The sequence below is a fragment of the Nipponia nippon genome, unplaced genomic scaffold (assembly GCF_047370975.1).
Source record: "Nipponia nippon isolate SJK-2023a ecotype South Korea unplaced genomic scaffold, ASM4737097v1 scaffold_4, whole genome shotgun sequence".
Taxonomy (NCBI): domain Eukaryota; kingdom Metazoa; phylum Chordata; class Aves; order Pelecaniformes; family Threskiornithidae; genus Nipponia; species Nipponia nippon.
In genome coordinates, this window is record NW_028262358.1 from 114,470,656 (window position 1) to 114,495,001 (window position 24,346).

At 41.3% G+C, this 24,346-nt stretch overlaps 1 protein-coding gene across 3 annotated transcripts; it reads left to right on the plus strand.

The window, feature by feature from the left end:
- Positions 1-23,963, plus strand: KCNS3 (potassium voltage-gated channel modifier subfamily S member 3). 3 transcript variants are annotated; one of them, XM_087775199.1, is made up of 4 exons: positions 109-208; positions 15,428-15,527; positions 19,231-19,414; positions 20,098-23,963. In XM_087775199.1, the coding sequence occupies exon 4, from the start codon at positions 20,147-20,149 to the stop codon at positions 21,629-21,631; it is 1,485 nt and encodes a 494-aa protein (XP_087631325.1). In that variant the 5' UTR covers positions 109-208; positions 15,428-15,527; positions 19,231-19,414; positions 20,098-20,146; the 3' UTR covers positions 21,632-23,963. The 3 variants fall into 3 exon arrangements, with proteins under 3 accessions (XP_087631327.1, XP_087631325.1, XP_087631326.1); XM_087775201.1 differs by lacking the exons at positions 109-208; positions 15,428-15,527 and adding an exon at positions 1-52; XM_087775200.1 differs by lacking the exon at positions 15,428-15,527 and having other exon boundaries at positions 135-208.
- Positions 23,964-24,346: the final 383 nt, after the last annotated feature.

Genomic DNA, 24,346 nt, shown 5'->3' on the forward strand with positions numbered 1-24,346 from the left:
GCGGTGCCGGGCGGTGCGCGGCGGGGCGGCCGGCGGCGGCCCGGGGCTCCAGGTAGGCAGCGCCCGCCCGCCCGCCCGCCCGCTGCGCCCCGGCCCGCGGCCCCGCTCCCCGCCGCGGCGGGGCGGCCCCGGGGCGGGCGGCTTCGCGGGTCGGTGGGGAGGGCGCGCAGCCCGGAACGGCTCGGCTCGGCTCGGCGGGGTGCCGGAGGTGCGATGGTTTCTCCTTGCGTTTTGCGGGGCAAAGAGCCGGGGGAGGAGGGGGAGGAAGAGGAGGCTCTGGGGGTGCAGCCTGGTGCTGGGCTTCGTTGCTTGGCCGAAGTCTTGCCTGAACTCTCCGGCTCGGGACTTGCAGCCCCTCTCCGTGCCCCCGAAGGGAGGCGGCTCTGGGGGGGCGGCGGCGGTGGGCACCGCTTTGGGTCCCGCGGAGGGGCCGGGGCGGCCGCGCGGTTTTCCAGGCGACTTCTCCGCGGCTGCTTTTTAATGGCTTTTGCGGGAGCGGATCAATAGAGATGTCTCTGAATCCCTTTCGCATTGCAGAACTCTGCCTTGCCTTTTAAAAACGCATTTAGATTAAAAAGTAAACTAGATTGAGGCAGCCGTGAATCACTACAGTAGCCTCTATGGCTAAAGAAATGCCGGAGAAGGCTCTTCTCTCTGCGTGGCCGATTTAAAGTAGACTTGCTAAGTTAGGGATAGTTTCCTTGATTTTAGATCCAGGTGGATTTTGAAGGGGCTTTCTCTTTTTATAATAAAGACTTTTCCTGTGTGCTTCTGTGAGACAGTGAAAATCCCCACTGCTCATTTTCTCGATTTTCTTGCCAGTGGGGTAGCCCTGTGTCAGTACTATTTCTCTTTTGCCTAATGCAAAGCACAACTGCTGGTTATTCTGGGAGCTGAACTCAGAGTGTCTGCTGGGGAAGGTAGACCTCAAGATCTGAGCAGCGGCAGCATATTGATTCCATTAGCAGAATTTACAGATCTACCGACAGATCCCTTTGAACACAGTCGCTTTCCCAGAATTAAAGTTCTCCTCAGAGCATCCGTCGCTGGTCTAGGCCAATAGATGGCATAAGGTACTCAGGCTAACATCCTCAGAGGACAGAGGAGGCAAGAATACACTTTGTACACGAGCCAGGATTTTCGGAGGGTATGTGTGAGCCCAATTCTGGGTGTCCGACTTGGGATGCCTTGGGAAGGTCTCATTTTCAGAGGCATGTCTCAAGCCATGCATTCTTATTTTCCTCAGTCACAAGTGCAGTATTTTCCAAAATCCTTCTCTACTCTAAGCAGTTGGGGTTAAATCATGCACAGTTTTGATTGATAGGATGTGATCAGTGTTGAGAGCCTAAGCTCAGTAGGAAGCAGAGGTGGCTTTTCAGCTTCGCAGGGTGTGTTAGTTATCTGCTGCTGGGGGAAAGGTGCCCGTTGCAGCAGGGTTGAAACCAGTAACTGTTTATGATGAGAATGGAGGGTTTTTTTATAGAGAACTGTATCCTTTCCTCATAGCCTTCTACTTTTCTAGAATTCACTGCTCAAAAAAGTAGTACTTGGAGGAGTGAAAGGCAATTGGCTGATAAGGAAAAAACTTCTTGGTTTCTGTATCTAAACTTCTGCTGAGATAGCATTGTGGGTAGACAAAGATGATTTTATGTTCTGAAATTGTGTAACTTATTTGTATATAGGTAGGTAGCTAAATTATGATAAAAAAGCTTTAACTGACGGTAATCATACCTAGCTTTTATATGGTGCTTGTTATCTATAGATTTCAAAGCAGTGCTTTTTATAAAGAGGTGCAGTATCATTATTTCAATATTTTTCAATTGCAGGAATTGAAGAATGGGAAAAGTCCAGAAACAGTATCCAAATTTCCTAAGTCCCAGTTCTTTACTTTGTCTGTTAGACATTTTTTTGTACAGGCTGAAAAGATTTGTTTAAGTTGATCTTAAAATAACAAAAATCTGTATGTATTCATAGCAGAGGACATTAAACCTCTTTTTGAAGAGACTTTCTTCCTTGAACGCTATATCTAAATGTCTATGTCTTGTTATCAGTCTCAGCACCAAGGCAACCCACAGAAATGGTAGCAGCACTTCAACTTCCTATTTGTGAGTGTGGGCAAAAGAAAATCAATGAACAGAGGTTTTCAGCTGAACAGATGCAAACTCCAGTGTGGTCCCTAGCATCATTCCTGAGACAGGTGAGGTCAGATGTTTTCCTAAAATGTCCTTTGTAGAAACAGAGAGGTCCTGAAGGAGAAGCATTTCTTTGCTCACCCTCTCTAGGACTTAGCAAATTTCACAGGGCAAGAAGAATAAAACCACCTCAAACCTGAACAGATGATAAATCAGTATTAAACCACCAATATCGCCTTAGCTGTGGAATTACAGCTATAGGCAAGGGAAAATCAACTATTAATACTCAGTGCCAAGACCATGGGGTAGGTTCAGCCTCAATACAAAACAAGGTTCAGCATTAACTGAGCTGAGCTGCAGAGGCACCTTGAACCTATATGAAGAGTGGAGACAGCCGGGCTTTCCCCGCTCAGTGTTGGTGCATCTGCCAGAGGCGTGCTCTTTGTTCTGGCTGAGCCCCCAGCGAAGCCAGCGTTGGACACATTGCCTGCCTCTGTGCTGGGATCGCTGCCAGGGATCGCTGCTACTGCTCCTGTGGCTGCCTGCTATTTGCATCCCTCCTCCCTGCCAGCTGAGCAAACTGAGCCCCACATGCTCTCAGGTAAAGTAAGTGCCGGTTAACAAGGAGTGGTGTGAAAGGCAGATGCTCTGCAGAGCCTGATGTGAGCTAGGGTCAGAGTGAGAAGCAGACTGTATCCTGTTGGGCTATATCTTTCCTAGCAGCCCATCCTTCCGCTTGGTTACTTGAAAACAGGTTGTGGCCATGCTTGCTTATTGTCTCTTCTCCCGGAATCCCTCTCTACCTAAGCCCAATTGTTTGCAGCATGCCTCCTGTCTAAAGGCTCTTGATTTAAAGAACTTGTTTACTTGCTGCTGGGGCACGTATATTAAAAAGACCTGCCCAAGGCTAATGACTAGAAACAAGGCTCAAGTCTCTGAACTCGCATCATTCCCTGCCTTGCAAATTTTCAGTTATGGGATGTCTGCCAAGGACACATAATAAAACAGAGCTCATTAATAAATAAAATGTATTCCACTAACCTGTGGATATTTTCTTCTTATCTTTGTCTTTGCCCCATCTCTTTGTTCTTTTTTCTTGCTCTTCATCCATTTTTTTCTCTTTAGCCTCTTTCTCCTTTCTAATTTATGGGATCATCTTATTGCCTTCCTGTGTTGCCTCTTTACTTTCTGAAGGGGGAAAACACCCCCAGAAAACCAGGCAGGATGCTGTCTGATTGCCCTTGTCTGGTTCTGTGTAGAGGGCCAAATCCTCAGCTGATAGAAACTGTCCTTGATCTGTTCCAGTCAGTGGTTCTGCACCAGTTAATGTCAGGTGATCATCTGCTTCAAGGTGTAACACCAGTATCCTTCTCCATTCTTTACCATTTATTCTTTTTTATACCCCATTTCCTTCTGGCCCCTTTTATTTTTCCATATTTTACTGATGCTTCTTCCCTTTGTACTCTACTTTCCATTTTATTTGAATATGTTCTATTCTGTCTTGTCTTACCATCATTCATAGCATATCTAAAGTCCTTACAGTAGTGTGTTAAACTGCTGTCATCTGTCATTTGTGGATAATGTGCTCATTTTTTCTTAGAAGGGAGTTCTGTATGTGACAGTTGCTTGTAATGGTTTTCTTTTGGCTTGTTTTTCGTTCTGCTCTAGAAGAGATGACTTCTAAAATATTTATCTTGCTTGGAGAAGAAGATGGTGTTGACCATGTTGGTCTTTAGTTTCTGAGGGAGTTTATTCCACAGTCATGATCTTATTTTCAACAGAGATTTGTCTTCTGGAAAGATGAGCTTTATCACTTATGTTAGAAGGTCCCGTTTGGTCACTGTTCTTGTTCTGGAGCTTAGTTTACTCTGGATTCAGGCTATTTGCTGTGTTACAGGTAAAGTCTGAGACGTTGAATTTCATGCGCTATTCTGCAAGGAGCTAGGGTAAGTCTGGAGTAAGCATGGTGGTCTCTGTGGTTGAAGTGTTCGTAATGTTGATATAAAGGATCGTGGAAGGCTTCACTCATTTTGGCCTCTCTAAATTGTTTCCCTCACTGATATCTGTCTGCTAGGTACTCCTGATGTCTTTGGTCTAAGCATGATTTTCTGTTCTCCATCCCTTTATCTGCAAGCTTTTCAGCTCATCTTCTCTCCCTTCACACCAAAGTGCCTTATCCATATTGCCTTCCCATCCCTGGCAGGTGAGTGGGGACCAAGGTGAGAGATCTTCACTTCCTGGCTGTCATAGCTGGTGAGGAATTGCTGGGAGGTGGCACAAGGAGAGGCTGTTATGGCCCAGCCCTTTGGCCTCCCCTCTGTTCACAGCAGCCATGTGCCCTGATTGTAGACATCAGCCTGACTTCAGTTTGCTCTGTGTCTGTTGCCATCTCTTCCAGGTAGGTTTATGTCTTAAAGGTTGAACTGGAGGAGGAGGTGCTGCTCAATTTTGATCCAGCAGAGTCGATCTGTGTGCAGTGGTGGTCAGGCAGCATTGCACCATCCCTACCTCGCAGCAGCAGCAGCAAGAAATGCAACTGTCCCCTCTTGCCCTGCAAGGGGTTGTGCTGGCAAGGTGTGAGTGCTCTCTCTGGAAGTGTCCCTACTCTGCTGGAGCTGCCTGTGCTCTGAACAGGATTGTCTTGGGGTAAAGGCTAATAAATTAACTTTTCTCTTTTCCCTTTTTTGGGAATGTTTTGGTATTATCAGCCTGCCAGTAAAAACCAGCAAAGGCCACATGGACAAAACAGAGCATGGCTGGTTGAAGGAGGACAGGTTATTTATCATCTGAGACAGAGAGAATTTTGCTTTCCTTTATTTTTCCTCATCTTTTGTACATTTTTGTCCTTTGTTCATCAACTTGGACAGACAATTTTGATGCCAACTGATATCTTAAAAACTGATTAATTCTTCCATGTTTTTAATCATTCTAGTCCAGTGCTATTCTAATGACAGGCTCAGAGCTCAACCTGTGCAGAGGGCTGCTGGCCCCTCTTCTCCTTTGGTTTTCACTAAAAGCAAAGCAAAGACAGAGGCTTTATGGACTTGGGAATGTTGAAGTAGAACATGTTGACCTGCTACGTGATATTGAACAGGTCACTTCTCAAGTCTCAAGTTCGGCTTCCAAAGCATGGAGCTGAAGGCATCCCTCTCACAGAAGTTTTAAGTTAATAAAGTGCTGTGAGATTTATGGACAAAACCTGTCTTGTATGAAATGGTCTTGTAAAACTTAGTATTAGCAACCTGCTGCCCAATATAGGGGACATTTTATATTTCTCTGGGTATTTGCTCTTTTTCTCTGAGCCTAAAACATTGATTGCTGCTGTTGATGTAACTACGGGCAGGTTACCTGTGGGAGGCAGTTAACCAACTCAGGAAAAATCTGTGAACAGCTTTGATTTGCATGGAGGAGTTAAGACACAGCCTGGGTAGTTTGACAAGAATCGGAAACATTTCTGATAGCTCTGCTCTGCTCCTTGCTTCTCTTCTACCTCCTCTCCTTGAGCTGACAAGAGCTGATGCTGCTTCTAGCGGTGTTAACTGCTGTGAAGGCTTCGGTTCAGAAACCTGCTTGATACCGAGGGAGAGCATATTGCAGAGGGCAAGGGGATTCTCACTCCTTACTTTAGTGAGAGAAGAAAACCTCATAGCTTGTGAGATGAAATGATACATCTACAATACTATTTTAGTGTACAATTATTGTCAATCAGTATGTTTGAAAGGGGGATGGTGGAGGATTGGATATGTCCCAAAGAAGACTCCTTTTTATCGAAGGTTTTATTATATCTTTTCTCTTCTTTTTTTTTTTTTAAATTAAAATTCTTCAGTTATCTGAATCGTTGTAACTGCTGATTTAACTGGATTATGATTCCAAAGCTGCTTTGTAATTTTATGAACTCTATTTATTACCAGTTGAGAGAAGAACGAATAGAGCCATAAGTTAGGTTTTGATTTTGAAAATAACCAACTTATTACTGCAGCACAAATTTAAATCAGTCCTCTATGTTTTAGCCCTAGCTAGTGACAAGCATTGAATGATGGTTTCAGTATGACATTTTAGTGGCAGACACCTTTTTCCCTGAATAAGCAGCTGAAAAGGATGCTGCTTTGTATATTCTTCTTAAGCTAAGAAGATCTGTGTGTCTCCTTGTCCAGTGCAATGTTTGCACTGAAAAGGACAGCCAGTATGGATCAATACCACTCTTTAAATTCACCCAATGAAATTGGTAAGAGCTTGAGCTGAACAAGTGGAATAGCATGGGTCCCTGCTGATATTTTAACTCAGTGCCATTAATCTGGAAACAGTAATGGTGTTTATGGCCTCTTTTTTTGTAAGCTATTCTTTTCAGGGAGTTGTGATTTTGTTTTACTGTTTGCTGTGTGTTAGGCCAGGCAAAGAGCAGTTTTCCCCACTTATTTTTATTAATTTGTTAGGATGACAGAAAAGTGCAAAGCTAAGGACAAGTTAGCTCTTTGGGTCTCGTAGTATATTTGACACTCAAATAAGAGTTGTTGTGGGACACATTGAAACTCGCTAATCTTAAAAATGAGAAAAACCTAATCTGCAAGCACTTGCTACTTGACAAAGTGCTTATTCCTGGCTGTCCGGGATGCTCCATCCATCTCCTGGCTGTGAAGCCAGGCTTTCCTGAGGCCTTCTGTAAGAGCTAGAGGCAGGGGATCTGTTTCAGACTTCTTAAGCTATCAGGTGTCCTCAGAGCTGAGCAAAAGCTCCATGTGAAGAAAATATTTAATAACAAGTTTATTCATTAGCTTGTAAGAAGTCCAGTGTGACTTGAAAGAGGCTCTTTTTGTTTGTGTATATCTGCCTCTATCTGAAAACTTTGGACTGAGTCTCAGCTGGCATCTCTGACAGCTGCTGGCCCTAGGCCTAAGACTTGGATCTTAGGCAGTCAGACATGTTTCTCTTAGTGATAAATCTTACTGATTTCAGCTGGTATCAAGTGTTTATGTTTTCTGATACAAAGTCTGAACTTTAAAGATCTTCAGGGCCTCTGGGGCCTGTAGGAAACTGCTGCACAAATGAAGTGAGAGGCAGAAGTCATCATTTTTCTCTCCAAGGTTTTACTGAGCACATACTGAAGTACTTCATTCAAATGTAGACCAAAAAAAAGAAATGTCATTTCAGGTTTCTTCTTCCTCCTAGTGAGCTGTGGATTAACACTGCTGTTAAGGTCAAACAGGTTTTTGCTTAAAGTGGTGTTTGGTGGTACTTTGCTTCAATCAGCAGCTTATAAAGGGAAACTACCAACTAAAACCAAATATGTATTGCTCTTAAATTAGTTTCTTCCAATGCACTGCATATGCTTAATTAAATCTAATTCTTTCTCTGGAGATGATGTAGTCAGGGTCTCAGATCTTCCTCTGGACCTGTTGGTATGAGCTGCCTCCATATTGTGGTGCTTTCGAAATCCCTGGGGCTCGTTGTAGGAGTTTATGAATCTGTCTAGCTGAAGTTTAGCCCAGGCAAAAACCTAAGAAATCCCTTGTCCTGTTAAAGTCTTTGGCAGAACCTCTGCTGATTTTGTGGAATTAGGATTTACCCAGCCACCTGTCTTCATTTTTCTCTGGACATTTGTATGGGTCATCTTAGACGTTAGAAAAATATGTTTGTAAAAATAAGGTAGGAGAAGGGCTGTTTCTGGCTTCTGAAATTCCTTCTAATTTGATTTAGTTTTATATTCTGTTCCAAACTTTTTGTCATTGAAAGGCAATGGTAAAAATTACACCCAAGTAACTTTATAGGCCCTGACACTGGGTTGAGTAAATGGTTGTATTGTTATGGACTGTGCAAACACATGTGTTAGTATTGCCAGAATCCAGCCCACACACATAACACCTATAGTACCTTACAAGTTGTGCCAACATGCGGTATTATTTTGTATATGTAAATTCAGGTGTTAGTAGCTACTCAACACTTCCTGAAAAAATTATGGGTAATTAATACTGACAGGTGCTGAGATGAATTGCACTGGTAGGACTAATGCTTATTTGGTGAAAAACTTATTTGCTGGCTGTTCCTTTTTGTGTACAATGACAATGCCTCAGCTATTTCTATGAATATTCAATTGAACAGTGGTGCAGTTATGCAATTTCATATCTTAGCCTGTCATGTACTTGCTTCATGCATTTTCTGGCAAATGTCCTTTCTTGCTGAATGCTTTATGGGGACAGCCAAGTTGAAGTAAGCGGGGAAAATACCTTTAGTTTTTGAGGACTGAAATGGCTAATACTACACTGGTACTCTGACGAGAGGATGTTAAAAGGGATTTCAACATCTTGGGGAAACTCCATCCGGGCTGCAGTAGCCCCATGCAACAGTACAGGTTGAGGGAGCTGACTGAATGGAAAGCAGCTCTGTAGAGAAGGACATGGGCATCCTGGTAGGCAACACACTGAATGTGAGTCAGCAGTGTGCCCTCACAATGAAGACCAACTGCATCCTGGGCTTTATTAGCAAGGCTGTAGCCAGCAGGTCCACAGAAGCAGTTATTCCTCCCTGCTTGGCACTGTGAGATAGTATCTGAAGGACTGTGTCCAGTTTTGGGCTCCCCACTACAAGAAAGACATTGACATACTGGAGCGAGTCCTGCAGAAGTGCATCAAGATGTTTGGGAGTTGGAGCACACAGCGTACAAGGAGAGGCTGACAAAGATGGGTTTGTTCAATTTAGAGAAGAGAATGTGTGGGGGAAACCTTACTGTGATCTACAGTTACGTGACAGGTAGATATAGAGGAGATAAAGCCAAACTTTTCTCAGAGATGCACAGCAATGGGATGAGAGGCAGTGGACCCAAGTTGGAAAAAAAAAGCATCTGATTAGACATTAAGAAAAATATCTTCACCATAAGAGGGGTCCAACACTGGCCCAGGTTGCCCAGAGAGTTTGGGAAGTCTTGGAGATATTCAAAACTCAATTGGCTTTGAACAGCCTGCTCTGACTGGACCAGCTTTGAACATTGGGTTGGACAAGATGACCTCCAAAGGACTCTTTCAACACAAATTGGTTTGTGATGCTGCCTGAAAAGTCAAGGATAGGGGTTGAACAAAGCGATGTCCAATATAGGAGTGGTGAGCATGTGCCCCAAAATCTGTGCACTCCAAGAAAATGAGGCTTTTAGAGGCCTAAGTATGGGTAAGACTTACACAGTGACTCCAAAGAGTATGACCCCAGAGCTTGTTCTGCATCTGATGCTTCTGTAGCACCATGCTACAGTTTGTCTCCCACTCTGAGATGGCACCTGATGGACACAGCTGACTGGCTTGTTCTGTATCATGCTGGACCAGCTGCTCCCAGTATTGGTTGGAAGTCTGTGTTCAACTCCTTTTTTGCATCCAGAGGTTTCTATGCTCAAGAAAGTCTCTCTTGCAAATATTCTCTTCAGCTGCCCCCACATACTCTCCCTTAGTCTGTGGCCTCATATCATGCATGCTCACACATTGTAAAAGTTACTTGGATGCTTTGAAAGTGTTTGTTGGATCAAAGCAGACTGCAGGACTTAAATCAGTGAGATCTGGAGCTCTGCTTCAGAGTTTTCTGGGGTCAAGAGAATTTTTTTTTGAACAACACAGACTCCCTTAGTGAAATTAATATGCTTCAAACACAAAGGTTTTAGAAGTTTTTCAGTTGAAGGTTTCACCCAAAATATCTACAATAACAATTGCTTGTGTTCTTGTTGCCTAAGAGACTCTGCAAGTATCTTGGAAAATTTCACCATGATAAAGAAAACCTTTGTTTATCTCTGAGATTGATAGACTTTTTCAAAACATAAAAAAATAAATACCATGTAACTTTAGCTACTCAGACTGCCAAGTGAAATTAGATATATAGCAAAGAAAGAAACTCAACTGTTATGGAGAATTGGGAAATAGCCTGTTTTTGCTGTCCATCCTCAGTGACTCCATCCCATTCCAAATCTGCTTTAAGTGTATATACCCATGGGCCTGAACTGCAGAACCGGATGCTTAAGCAGATGCTAGGAAAACAATTTTGAGAGAACAAGGGCATCCAAGCACTGGACTAAATTCCACAGCCTCTCTGGGCAGGCTTTATTATGGGAGATTAAATAAACATCTGTCAAAAATTGTTTAGGAATAACTGATCCTGCCTTGAGGTGGGGGAGGGATTGAATTATATTACTTTTCAAGGTCTATTCCCAACCTAATTTCTGTAGTTGATAGTATATTACTAACATAACGAATTTATTTATAAATAAAAAAACCCAAAGTGACTGAGATACACACATAGCAATACTGTGGGGAGAGAATTTTTTTAATCAGCTTATCCCAAAACCAGGACTTTACAGAATAAAACTATAATGGATTCAGAAGTTATAGGTAGCCAATTGAGCAGTTTAGCTCTGTGCCATCTGCGGCTGAATTGCCCTTTTAGCTATTTTGGTCCTGTGGCTGAGGGCTAGTGAAGGTGTGATTGGTAGCACAGGCACGACTGATTTCACATGTCTCCTAACAGCTTTTTATGCTGTGACATACTACAGTATACCCCTGGGTTTTATGTTCATAGATGTCTCTTCCCAGCATAAGGTGGAAAAGCTTCAGAACAACTTTTTCACCCAATGAAACTGACTGTTGTGATTAGACTTTTTGTGCTTTAGAAACATTATCTTCTAAAAAAAAAAAAACAAAAAAAAAAACAGAAGAAAGATTAGGAGGGGGAAGAGATAATCTAGGAGCAGAAATGATCAACAGTCTTGCAGCATCAGGAGTCATCTGTGCTAGGAATTGAAGGAAAGTTCCTCAGACTCCAAAGTGAGAAATAAGAATAACTAGTTTTCCTTTACAATGAGGAAATGTAGGATGAACTAATGAATGGAAAATTTTGAATATCAGGTCACTCTTCCTGGAAGTGAGTTAAATCTTAGTTTTAAGTCTCTGTTCCCCTTCCACAAGAGGTAAGAATTTTCTGAATTTCACCAAACTCCATATTCCTTTCCTTAATATGGAAGAGTTATGGTTCACTGTGGGTATAATTCGCCTCTATGCAGAGGCTTGTGAACCATTAATACTCTGCTTGAAAACTCAGAAGAGTCTTAAATGGTTCATGGACCTGTGTATTAGAGAAAAAAATATCATATCTAATTGTTTGTCCCTTTATGTTAGGCCTGGAGGGATTGTAGTGGTGGGATAGATTTTGCCGTTTCTCATCTCTGCCATCATAGCCTCTCAATGCAACCACTGACTCCTGAAACTGCACTATAAATGCAGAAATAATATTTAGATTTTCTAGTCTAGCTAAATGTGCTTTTTTAAAAAATGAAGCAGATTTGAAGATGACATATTTCAGGAAAAATGAACTTGTGTAGGATCATTAACAGCTCAGCTGAATAGTTTTGCTGGATGACAGCAGCAGCATGCATGTTAAACAGAGGCTACTGGACCTGCCACTGAGTCCAGTTAGAGACTGTCCTTTCTGTTTGTGAGGGGACTCCTATAAATCATATTTTTTGGAATTGCCTGCTTATAGGGCTAGTCTGTCAGAATGCATTTGCTGGCTCTGGGCCCAAGTACCCAATCCTGTGTCTCTGAGTACCAGTACCTGGTTTGGTATGTGATAGCTATTGAGGAGACTGTGAAGAGGGTAATGGTGTGAGGGGATGTGGGCTGTGCTTGTTCATGGACAGCTGATCTGCTGTGTGACCTCAGGCATGTTGCTTTCACTGTCTGGGTATCTGCATCACCTTATTTGCTTAGGTAATTAACCTTTCAAAGACAAACTGCCTCTATGAGTGAAATAGACTTTCACTGAGGACCTCCTTAGTCTCTAGACTAATCAATGATGAAAGGAGAATGCAGAATTGTTTTTAAGAAATATGTTGATGTACCTTTGTTCCATGTAATTTTTCCTATACGGAAAAGTGTCTGGTGCTGGGATCATTATCAGATGTTTTTGACTACCAGTGGTACTACAAATTACCACAATAGGCATAACAATAGGATTTTTTTGTGTTCATCATGCTTATTGGAGAAGTACTTGAATGGGAACAATGTAGGACTCAGTGGAAAATGGGGTACAGAATACTAATTCGAGGAAGGGAATCTATAGGAACTGCCCACATTGCAAAGATCCTTTGACCTACAAGTTACAATGTTCACTTCAAACAGTACTTCTTGTTTTGAAACTGTGCTCTTGATGGGTGTCATTAAGATGACTTGTCAAACAAGATTATTGCCAAAAAATTAACCTGGATAGAGACAATTTCTTTTACCATCAAACCACAGCAATGCTGACCTGGTAGTAATAATGCCTTGGGGATCTTCTCATCTTCTTAAATATTTCTGTGAACTTCAGCAATTGGGACAATATAGCTCAAGGGAACGCTTAATGTGGACAGCTGTCTGTGGAAGCCAACAGGTAGCATAACTGCTGCGTTATAACTGTGTCCAATTAGTAGGGATTTACAGGTAGATTTTCAAGCAAACACATTTTAATCTGTCAATTCCAATTAGTTAAGGTGGATAATGATCTTTTAATTTTATATGAACAGAATATAAATTGCAGAGCCTTTGGACACATTGCAAGGTGCAAGCCTTGTTAACTGTCATAATGTGTGTTATCTCCAGGATCTTTTCAAGTAAGGGAGAGGATACCTTTTTCTTTTTTTCTTTTTCTTTAAATCGTTTTACAAGATAACATTCTGATAACCAGGAGGTATTAGATCTCGCTCCCTGCTCTTTATGTATATGAGAAAGCAGTTCAGATCACAGACTGCATTCCCAAAGAACCTTCTGTCTTGTTGATGCTGCAGCCAGTGCTGTTTCCCCTTGCCCCTTTCGCCTACCCACACCTTGGCATGTACTCTGTTCTTGCCAGCATTCTCATAGTGAAAATCAGCAGAATTTCACTTTGGGAGGATTCATTTTACCTAGTATTAGCCATAAGCAAGTTAGACACCTTATGACACTAGTCATACAAGCTGCTTATTGAGTCAATACAGAGATGGACTTCTCCAGTGGGTGATTCACCCCACCTGAAAATGTCTGCCTAAGCTAAGTGGTATGAACCATGGGTGAAGGTGCTTATTCTTCTATTCTTGCTTGTGTTCTTTCACTCTGAGTTATAGTAGCTCCATTTCTTCCTTATGCAGTCTTTTGGAGGAGGTGATTTTTTTAAAAAAACTGTATTTTGCCTTGAAGACTATTTTTGCACAGGTACAGCTATTTAAATACTTTTACATTTTATTGTCAGCAGTGCTCCTAGCAGCTACTGTTGTTTCCAAATGATGATAATTTATTTCTGATCTCCATTTTATTGCAAAGATGCATGAACATCTGGCGCAAGTTCAGTTTCTGAAACAGTCTGGTGACATCAGTAGAATTGTAGCAGGGGTGAACTTAGCCAAGTAGGCTTATGTGAAAGTAACATCAGAACAAAATTTGACCCTGGATATTTCAATTCGAACTTTATTTGCCTAAGGTCTCCTGGAGGTTGTACTGAATCCATTTTAAGAGAAATGTAGTTGCATAATTCTGTTATTTTCATGGCATTTTAAAGCAATATTCTGGATAAAAGATGTCACTGCCAATGGAATATAAAAAATAAATTACAACTGAGCAAATAATTGAGCTGATGAATTTATCCTCTTTGCTTCACAGAATGTCCACAACCACAGAACAGTTTCTTCAGATGGTCTTGCTGTTTGTGCTAGATGACTTTTTTAAGTTAACCTCTGCCTCCACAGACTGTTTGCAAATGATTTTATAGTTAACTTAACTGTGTCAAATATTAAAAAGGAGAGTTGATGGTTACAGCTTATATCACAGTGAAAGAGGCTGTGCCAAGTAATACTGCCTTATATTTTTTCAGGCTTAATTATGTGTGCTAAAGCAGTTATTACTGCCCAGCCGACAGGCAATAGCTTAAGTCATACTAACTGGATTTCAGTCCAAATCCTTAATTGTGATTGATCAAGTAAATTATACATGCATTTAGATGTTTTACTATGCTCAGTGAGTCAGAAAGCATAGACAGTACTTTTAGGTGGTGCATTGGACAAGTATTTGCCTTATGATAAGTGGACAAATTCAAACACTTAAAAAATCAGTGAAAATGTTGATCCTGAACTGAAGTTTGTTAGGGTCATGTCCAAACTTTTTTAAAAGTACTTAGGTGTCTAAAGCTGCATGTGTGTAGCTAGGGTGATTTGTAGAAGCTCTTAACAGTCAGGAAATTAGCAGAAGTTAGAACCCAGGTGACTGCATCATTAAGAGGCAAAATCTGGTGCCTGGGGATGGTTGGGTGCCCCAATAAGACTCTTTAGAGGGAATTTGCTCAAAACTCAATTTTCTGAACTGGGAACCCTAAAATGGAAATCTACCTAGATCATCAGATTCTTTGGGAAAAATTATTCCTTGAGCCCTGTAAATAGTTTGTGGAGTTACAGAGATTTGTTGGCCCCTTCAAGTTCACCTCAGTATTGTATCCCTCTTGACTTCAGTGTGCGCAGGACTTGGCCCTTTATATTTATATTCTTTCAACTTAGAGGAAACCATCCTGAAATGTGAACTTTCTTAGTCTTGAGAAGTTTATGAAGTGCTACTGTGTAGCAAGCAGGAGGTGAGGCTATAGACAATATAGCCATGAAGAAAACTGGTAGAAAATCTGTAGGGATGTGCTGTCTTTGAATATTTTAAGTAGCACAGCACAACATAGTCTATCCAACTGTAAATCAGTTGAACTTTCTTTCCATTGTGCCTGGATAATCACAGACAGATTAATGCTAACCAAAGCTGAAACTATCCCAATTTGGAATTGCCAGTAGCTTAGGTACTACCATGCTCAAATGCGCAGCACGTCAGAAAAGATGTGCTGAAGCTTGTGAGGCAGGACATCACAGAGTACGGGGACTTTGTGTAGACAATATGTGAAAGATAACTGAGAAAGAGCAACTTCGCTGACAAATAAATTTGTGGTATGGGGGTCCACATTGCCACTAAAAACCTTTTAGGGATTTGTTCCAGAAGAGGTTGGAAACCACAGCACTTTGGGGTATGTTATACATCTGTGGCATAGCTCTCTCAAAGGGACTGTATATACAATCTTTGTCACTCTCCTTCTGTGAGCTTTAGGGATTTCACAGCATGCTAAAAGCCCAGAAATCTGCTATCCCCCTTCCAAGCCAGACAATGGGCCTGTGGCCTCACTAACAATGTATGACTGCAGAAGTGCTGGCTAGAGCCCATCTCCACATTGGTTTGGGAAGAGTTGGATCCTGTAGTTTTGTTTTTTATTCTAATGTTTGTATCCTTTTCACACAGCTTTCCTTACGACTGGCTTTTATTTGGCCCTCAAGCTTAACATTTGGAACTTCTATTTGTTGGGGTTTTTTTATCATCTCGGAAAATGTTGATTCTTCCAGTAAGCATCTTTCCTTTATGTTTTGTTTCATTTTCTATTCTATATGAGTTCTTATCCAGTAGCTCATTGAAACAACTGAATCAATTAAAGCAACCAAGTAACTAACATCTGGTATGTGTTTGCTTACTCTCATACTCTCTCCAGGGCAAAAAGTGTGTGCTTTGGAATGGTTAGCAGTTTATTATGTTATATATGAATACTTGTTGTTTTACAGAAGATCAAAGAGGTTAATGTTGCACTTCAAGTTGAGAGTTGCAAAGTTTGTGGTAGCTCTATGTTCTTAGGACGTTCATGACACAGGCTTTGGCACTCCAGGAAGGCATCGTTTCCAGCTGAGCACAGTTTTACCCTTGAGTAAAAAAGCTGGTTGAGTGAGTAAAGGGTTCCTTTGAGTAGAGAGCGTGTTGTGCTGAGACAGAAGTTGTCATCTGTGGTCTTTGCCCTGTGGCTGGAGTCACTTGTTTAAATGCCCCAAATAGTTCTGATGGTGCCTGGCACAACAATGTCCTGGTCCATGGCTCAGGGATCAAGGTCCTTGCAAGTCAATCAAGACATTCTTCAGATCATGAAGCTCCTCTTGACATAGTTATCATGAAACTTCTCTGTACATTCTTGCCTTAATCTAAAAATTAACCATTAGGTACCATTATGAATATAATCTGCCTAATCAATATGGGTTTATATTGCTGTCTCAACAGTAAGTCAGAGTCTAGTGTGCTAAGGATTTGCTGAGCACTGAGTTCTTGCTTTAGTTATTTCTGAGTAAAACTCGCTTTGTTTTTGTTATGGTCAGAAATACCCTTAGATAATCTTCCCTGTTTTTCATGATATTAGCTTACATTGCCAGTGATCTCATCTTAATGAATTGCTGAAAGTGAAGTAGAGATTTTACTCACTGAAATTAATCAATAAATCCAGTCAGTTTGGTTTTGAATATAAGTCCAGTCACCCCAGTCCTTGAGATTTGTTATTTTTTTAAATTTATAGTGTTCTAAAAGCACCGCTTGGCTCTAGATCATGAGTGTAGTACTGCTTATCAGCTGAGTCCTGCTGCCCTTCATCTGTGAGCAGAGATCAGTGCTTTTATTTTATGTCTTAATCATTCCTAAAAGCTGAGCCTTCGGAAATGCCTGGAACAACCGTGTCTTACAGTCATTCTGTTAGCTAGTAAATACCTGTCCTCAAACTACACCTTAAGGCATAAAATTACTTCTATGTACGCAGTTTACCATGCCATAAAAACTGACTATTCTCTGTCTTGCTTAGTTAGAAAGCAGTATGTCTCACATAATTCTTCTTTTCCCTGCCTTGTCTTAGCAGAATAAGAACTTTATCTTGATTGTATGGTAGGCTATGCAGGCAGTAAAATAAATGTTTCAAACTAATTTGGATTTAAGACAAGTTCTTTAAAGGGGTTTATAGTCTGGCCAGAAAAAGAAATGCTTTTTCCCATTTTTCAAAATAACATTTTTCTTTCAGTATATAAATAAAGCTCACTCTGGATAGAGATCTGGTTTTGCAGAATTAATTACCAGAGCAAATATGTAGTTTCAGCATTTTCTGGGCCTGGTTGTTCATGTGTTATAGGTGTCAGTGGTTGTTATACACAGGGAGATTACTATGAGATTTTCAGTAGCATTGGTTGGAATGAGGCCCGTGAAGAAGCAGGAGTAGAATACGTGAGGTTTATAGCATCAGACCCTGTGTTCCTACTTGTATGGAGTACTATAAAAAAGTAATACAAGGAAAATAGTAAGAGATAACAGCACTGAGTAGATCTGTAGTGATGTTTGTGACAAACCTAAAAAAACCCTTGCATGTGGGAAAGTTAAAGGCGAGGTAAGTGAGAAAATCATGTTTCTGAAAGTTCTTTGTAACCTCCCCCTAAACAGAAAAATGGATCTGTATTAAAACCTGATGTGCCTTAACTCGTGCCCTGAAATCCTGCCACCATGAGCTCCCAGTGATCTATTTCTCTGTTCTCGCCCCATCTGGAAGGCACTGGAGTGGCAAGAAGGCAACAGAAATCCTTTCCTTCATGGCAGTTGCAGGGAGTTACTGCTCCTCTAAACAGCAGGTGTTCTCCATCTCAGAGAAATTAAATCATTGCATTTTACAGATACTATGAAACAGTCTCAGCTGGAGAGAGTCAAATTCTGGGTGATAAACTCTTCAGCGCTCCAGGGAATTTCGTGCTTTCCCTCGCAGCGTGGATCTGTATCTCCATTTCCTTCTCCTCTCCTTGGCATTTAATCAGAAATTTGAACCCAGTTTTTAAGGCTTTTCCCATTTCCATCTTTTGCTATAATCAACAAGAGACAAGGACAACATTGCACATGAGGGTTGACCCTACTGTGAAGCAGGATGGGGTTGTCTCCCTTTAGGTCTTGCTGCAGTAAAAGAAGGTTGGGAGCTCTGCAGCAGAGTGGGTCCTTCCCTCTAAGGCAAGAAACCTTGCTAGATCCTCCCATTTGGGATGATAGGCTTGGGATCAGTAGCTGGAAAATGGCTCCACCTCCACAGTGCAACCAGTTCAGTCTGTTTTAAAAATGATGAGGCAGCCAGGTCTGGATTAGATAGAGGTGCCTAAGAAGTTGCATAATGAGTTACTCGAGGTGATTGCTGGAGCTGTAGCTAGCAGTGGTGAAGATGCAGACTTGTCTCTGTTCAGGGTATTCACAGTTGATTCATATCAGGAGGCAGTTCAGCTCAGTCGAGTCTTCCCTTCTCCACAAGATCCCATGGTTCTAGTCTTATTTGGAGCTACAGAATGAAAACACTTGCTGTCTTTACAAATTCTGGCAGTGGGGCTATATGGCTCAAAAGAACGAGTCCATTAATACAAGTACCTGAGACTGAATGAAAGCAGAATTGTTCTAGCTGACAGTGAATAAAGATTGTGGGGTGGGGTTCTTTTTTTCTTTTTTTTTTCTTTTGCTTCCTACTTGTTCTGGTGGTGTAAAGTGGGGCTCACCCTTGAGGCCTAGTATCCCAACCATCCGCTCTGGCACTTACTAAAGCCTACAGTGACTCCTGTTTGATGAAAATGCCCAGCTTTCTTTTATGTAAAGAAGTGCTGGTGCTCCTCTCTCGTGCCGACATACAGCAGGGATGCAACCATGGTGCACACACTGTGAACAAGGAAATAGATATGACCTTAATGACCTTCATTAACTGAGTCAGGAGAACTTGAGGAGCAGCAAAAAATACCCAAACTCTAACATGTCCCAGCTTTGAATCATAATTGGTGCTATTGCAGGAGGCACTGAAAAATGGACAAGTATAGGAATTACTGTCTGTTCCTTTAGTAGCTTCTGCAAGCCATTAAAAAGCACCAAAGCAATTTCTTTGCATCTGCTAGGACTGGAGAATTACAATGCTTTCTTGTCACGTTTAAAATTCATTGACTTCCATATTAAATTGAAATAAATGAGCTTAGTGTATGTCAATTAATGTTTAAGTGTCAGAGATCAAAAAGATTTGCTCTCCTTGTGATCAGAAGTTATATATAATCTCATGACAAGTGTAGGAACTACCAGTTTTGGCTTGAATATGACTGTTCCTTAGAAGGAAAGCAAGAGTTATGTTCTGAAAAAGTTAACTTATTTGCTAATAACTATATCTGCCCTTTTGAATTTCAGCTGAATGATTTAATTTGCAGTAAAATACAGAAACATTGAAATGTCCTTCTGTCTATCTGCAGGTATCCACAGTTACTTGCTGAGGCAAAATTCTGTGGATATTCCATCTCTGGAAGCTCCTGTTTCCAGACATGGCATTTCAACACCAACTTCTCAGCATTACCGTAGTTGTTGTGGCTCTGCTGTGGCAGAATAGGAAGAGCTTCTGGAACTGATCAAGGTCGTAAGAGGGTTGTGACACTCCAGGTAAGTAGGAAGGCAGGTAGAAAAATACCTCGAGGGAGTGCAGATATCCAAATATATACTAGACAAAATTCTGAAGTCAGGGATTGGAAAGCTTCAAGTGCAGATTTGATATGTTTTTCAAGAATACAGAATGCTCTTCTGTGGATGACTCTAGAAATAGATTAATTGATATGACAACAGAAGTAATTGCACCCCACATTCAAGCAGCTAACGTTGAAAGTAGTGCATTATAAATTGCAACATCATACAAAGCAATACAGCTCTACTGAAACCATAATTGAGACACCTGCTCTTAAGCTTTGTCCTAAATGTTTTGATGGTTTGACAAGTTTCCTGTCTTTAACCCAAAGATTTTTTACTTCATTGCAGTAAACTTTTCTCATGAGTGTTAATTTCAGTGTGATAGTAGTACAGAGGCTGATTTATTGATAAATTAGGCATTCTTCCTCCACATTAGAAAAAATTAAGGAGAGCTAAACCAGAACATACTGTTTTCAAGTTTTCTAAAGCTGAGTTAAACCATCAAGCTGATTTAAACCTACTTCTGTGAAATGCTGAATAATGCTATTCGTCATTTCGTTTCTTTTTTTGCCATATTTCACAGTAACCAAAGATAGAAAAAGAATGTGTCACAAGAGCAAAACTGAACTAAATGCTCTAACAATATCTTATGTTCTTTTCAGGTTCAATGTAATCTCGTTGAGCACCAGCAGTGAAACTCTTCTGTTCAAAATGGTTTATGGTGAATTTTTCCGCAGACCTGGCAAAGATGCAGAACTTATCAATTTGAATGTGGGTGGCTTCAAGCAATCGGTGGATCAAAACACCTTGCTCCGATTTCCTCACACCAGACTTGGGAAACTTCTCAAATGCCATTCAGAAGAGGCTATTCTAGAACTGTGTGATGATTATAGTGTTGCAGACAAGGAGTATTACTTTGACAGGAATCCTTCCTTGTTCCGATATGTTCTGAATTTTTACTATACAGGCAAACTTCACGTCATGGAAGAACTTTGTGTCTTTTCCTTCTGCCAGGAAATAGAGTACTGGGGGATAAATGAGCTGTTTATTGATTCCTGCTGCAGCAATCGGTACCAAGAGAGGAAAGAAGAAGGTCCTGAGAAAGACTGGGATCAGAAGAGCAATGACAGAAGTATAGACTCCTCTAATGAAGAGTCATCCATATTTGATAAAGAGCTGGAAAAGTTTGACAATCTGTGTTTTGGTGAAATAAGAAAGAAGATCTGGGTCAGAATGGAAAATCCTGCATACTGCTTGTCTGCCAAGTTAATTGCCGTGTCATCCCTGAGTGTTGTCTTGGCGTCAATCGTGGCCATGTGCATTCACAGCATGCCAGAGTTTCAAAGGCTGGACGCCAATGACAGGGAGATTGAAGACCCTGTGCTGGAAGCCGTGGAGATTACGTGCATCATCTGGTTCACTGCTGAGCTAGTCATCAGGCTTATCACTGCTCCAAGTCAAAAGAAGTTCTGGAAGAAACCACTGAATATCATTGATTTTGTCTCTATTATCCCATTTTATGCCACCTTGGCTGTGGACACGAAGGAAGAAGAAAGTGAAGATATTGAAAACATGGGGAAAGTGGTTCAGATCTTGCGGTTAATGAGGATATTTCGCATCCTGAAACTGGCCAGGCACTCTGTAGGACTGCGGTCTTTAGGCGCCACTTTGAGACATAGCTATCAGGAAGTTGGACTCCTGCTTTTGTTTTTGTCTGTTGGGATTTCTATTTTTTCAGTGCTTGTCTACTCAGTGGAGAAAGATGATGACTCATCAGAACTGCACAGCATCCCTGTTTGCTGGTGGTGGGCAACTATCAGCATGACCACTGTTGGTTATGGGGACACTTACCCGGTCACGCTTGCTGGAAAGCTGCTCGGCACCCTATGCATTATCTGTGGGATCCTAGTAGTAGCACTTCCAATCACCATTATTTTCAATAAATTTTCTAAGTACTATCAAAAACAAAAAGATATTGATCCAGACCAATGCAACAATGATCGCAAAGAGAAATGTAATGACCTACCTTATTTTAACATTAGGGATATTTATGCAAAAAAGATGCACTCCTTCATTTCTAGCCTTTCTTCAGTAGGAATTGTAGTCAGTGACCAAGATTCAACAGATGCCTCCAGCATCCAAGATATGGAGGATGTTTACAACACGACATCTTTAGAAAATGGTACAGGAAAATGAGTTGAATCACTTTCTCTTCCCTTTATTTCTCTTCTGATTCTTGGTAAATGTGGACTTACAAACTTCAGTGAATTTATTAAGAGCAGTTAATTCTCAGGGTACTTAACTCTCAGCCATATTTGGACATTCTTTGCTCTGAGGATGCCATACAAGCTTCATTGTTTATATGAGGCTTTAAAATATGCCTCATATGGTGGTTTAGTTTTTACACAACTATGTTATGCATTTTTTGGGAGAAGAAGTCAGGAAAACAGTTTTAAATGTGAGATCAGTGTTTGTTTGGTTTTGTGTTTTTGTTTTTTTTTTTTTTTTGTATGGTTCGTTGTTTTTTTCCCTACAGCAATCTGATAGCTTATAGAGAATCTGCTTTTATAGTTTGCTGCTGTTCACATAGAGATATATTACAAACATGTAAGAACTATTGCACAAGTCAGTGAAGTTTTTACCTGCAAATACATCAAGAAAAAGAAGGAACTATGTACATGTAAAACTGTGCTCACTAACACATTTATGTAATCTTGGAGTTGGGAACCCATTTCCTAAGTTGGGGCAGAAAATGTATTGATGCATATTGTTTTTACTCCATGGAAGCATAATATTTATGAATTTCTTTCCAAAAGCACAATACATTTTTAGTTTGTTAAAATAAAATAATCTCATTGTGCCTATATTTCTCCCTGTGTCCAGCATGGCCAAGCTCTATCAGGTCCTAAATGGTCTAAATCACAAGTTGCAGGATGAAGCATGTGGCGTAGGACAGAACAGGAGCTTATTGTACCTTTTAGCCACCTCTTCTGCCATTGCGAACCTGAGCAATTTTGGTGCCTGGAGAGGATCCTGCTGTGATTAAGACCACCCTGGTGGCTTCCCCAGAGGCTTTGTTTTGTAGGCACTGAAGCAAACATCAGTGGTGGTCTTTAGAAGTTATTGCTCCCTGCTGTCAGCACTGCTCCTTTCCTGGAGGTTACTGCCTTGGTGGTGTGAGCAGCATCTCAGCTGCGGTGGTTCTCAGTCCAGGGCTGTAATGCCAAGCAACGGAGATGTGCAGACGTGTTCTCCTCTACCGTATATTGCCCATCAGAGAGGCAGGGTGGGCGCTGTGTGTGGGCACCCATATATTAACCTATTTCATCTCCTTTTTCTAAAGCTCATCTGTTGGTGATGGCAGCTTTCCTGGTTTGTACTATGGGCTGGAGCGGTGCTCTTTGCCTGGCAGAGTGCTGCAGCTCTGTGCATTCCTGTCCTCTCTAGGGATTTCTTACGCAGCCAGATAATCCTGCTCTGCTTCAAACTGGATCTTCTAGGGCTATTTAAAGGGAAAGCCAACCCTTGAGCCTAGCATAAAGGAGTGCTGGAGAAACTCGAGGACCTTATAGAAGTCCATAGTGTTTCTGAACACTGATTTTCTTCATTTGTCTAGCGGCTAAATTAGATGCTGGGTAACGGAGAATTGTAGATACCGTAATGTTGATATTTTCCTTAAAGAGAGGCTTCACTTTTTTTTTTTTTTTAAATTTTTGGGCCAAATGCTGAAGCCCTTACTCAGTTTTTCCTCAGGCAGATCAGGAGCTGACTTCAAGACTGAGTAAAACCTGAAGATGGCAATCGATTTTAGCCTTTGCAGAGGGTTGGTTTTTCAGATGTCTGCCAGGTTTTCTACTGCAAAATACACTGAGTAGCTGAGGTGCACTGGTATTTACTGAGGCACAGAGCTCTAACTTCTTTCTGAGATGGAGAAACAAAAAAGAATGGGATGGATCAACCTATACCTCAGAAAAAGGTGTCCCTCAGGACTGCTGTGCAGTAATAGAGTGATGTGGGACTTAAAGAGAATATTTTGAGCTTTGGAGAAACTTCAAAATTTGGCTTATTGAGTGTCATAAGTGTATGTGGTCTTTCACAGATAATTAAGGTTAATTCTTCTCATAGTTAGTGCAGGAATACCAAAAGGGAAGGTTAGCCTAAATGTGTTTTGTTCTTAGTGAACAGTTAGCATTACGAAGATGCAATGATATAAAATATTAAATATGTATGTGCATATGAATATTACAGGAACCAGCAGAATAACAGCATAAAAATTATTCTCTGTCCAAAGACACTCTCTTGGTAGTCTCTATATGAAGATATATTACATTGCTGCTGAAGTTCAAAAGCAATGAAAAATACTGTAATGCAACAAAAACTGCAAGAAAATTGTATTAAATAGTTCAAAAAGACCTGTGACTGAAAAATCTAATCTTATATCATAGAATCATAGAATCGTTAAGGTTGGAAAAGACCCTTAAGATCATCGAGTCCAATTGTTAACCTATCACTGCCAAGTCCATCTATACCATGTCTTCAAGCACCGTATCTATCCGTTCTTTAAATACCTCCAGGGATGGAGAATCAACCACTTCCCTCAGCAGCCTGTTCCAATGCTTGACCACCCTTTCAGTGAAGAAGTTTTTCCTAATATCTAACCTAAACCTCCCCTGGCACAACTTGAGCCCATTTCCTCTCGTTCTATCGCTCGTTACTAGGGAGAAGAGACCAACCCCCACCTCACTACAACCTCCTGTCAGGTAGTTGTAGAGAGTAATAAGGTCTCCCCTCAGTCTCCTCTTCTCCAGGCTAAACAACCCCAGCTCCCTCAGCCGCTCCTCATAAGACTTGTGCTCTAGACCCTTCACCAACTTTGTTGCCCTTTTCTGGACACGCTCCAACACCTCAATG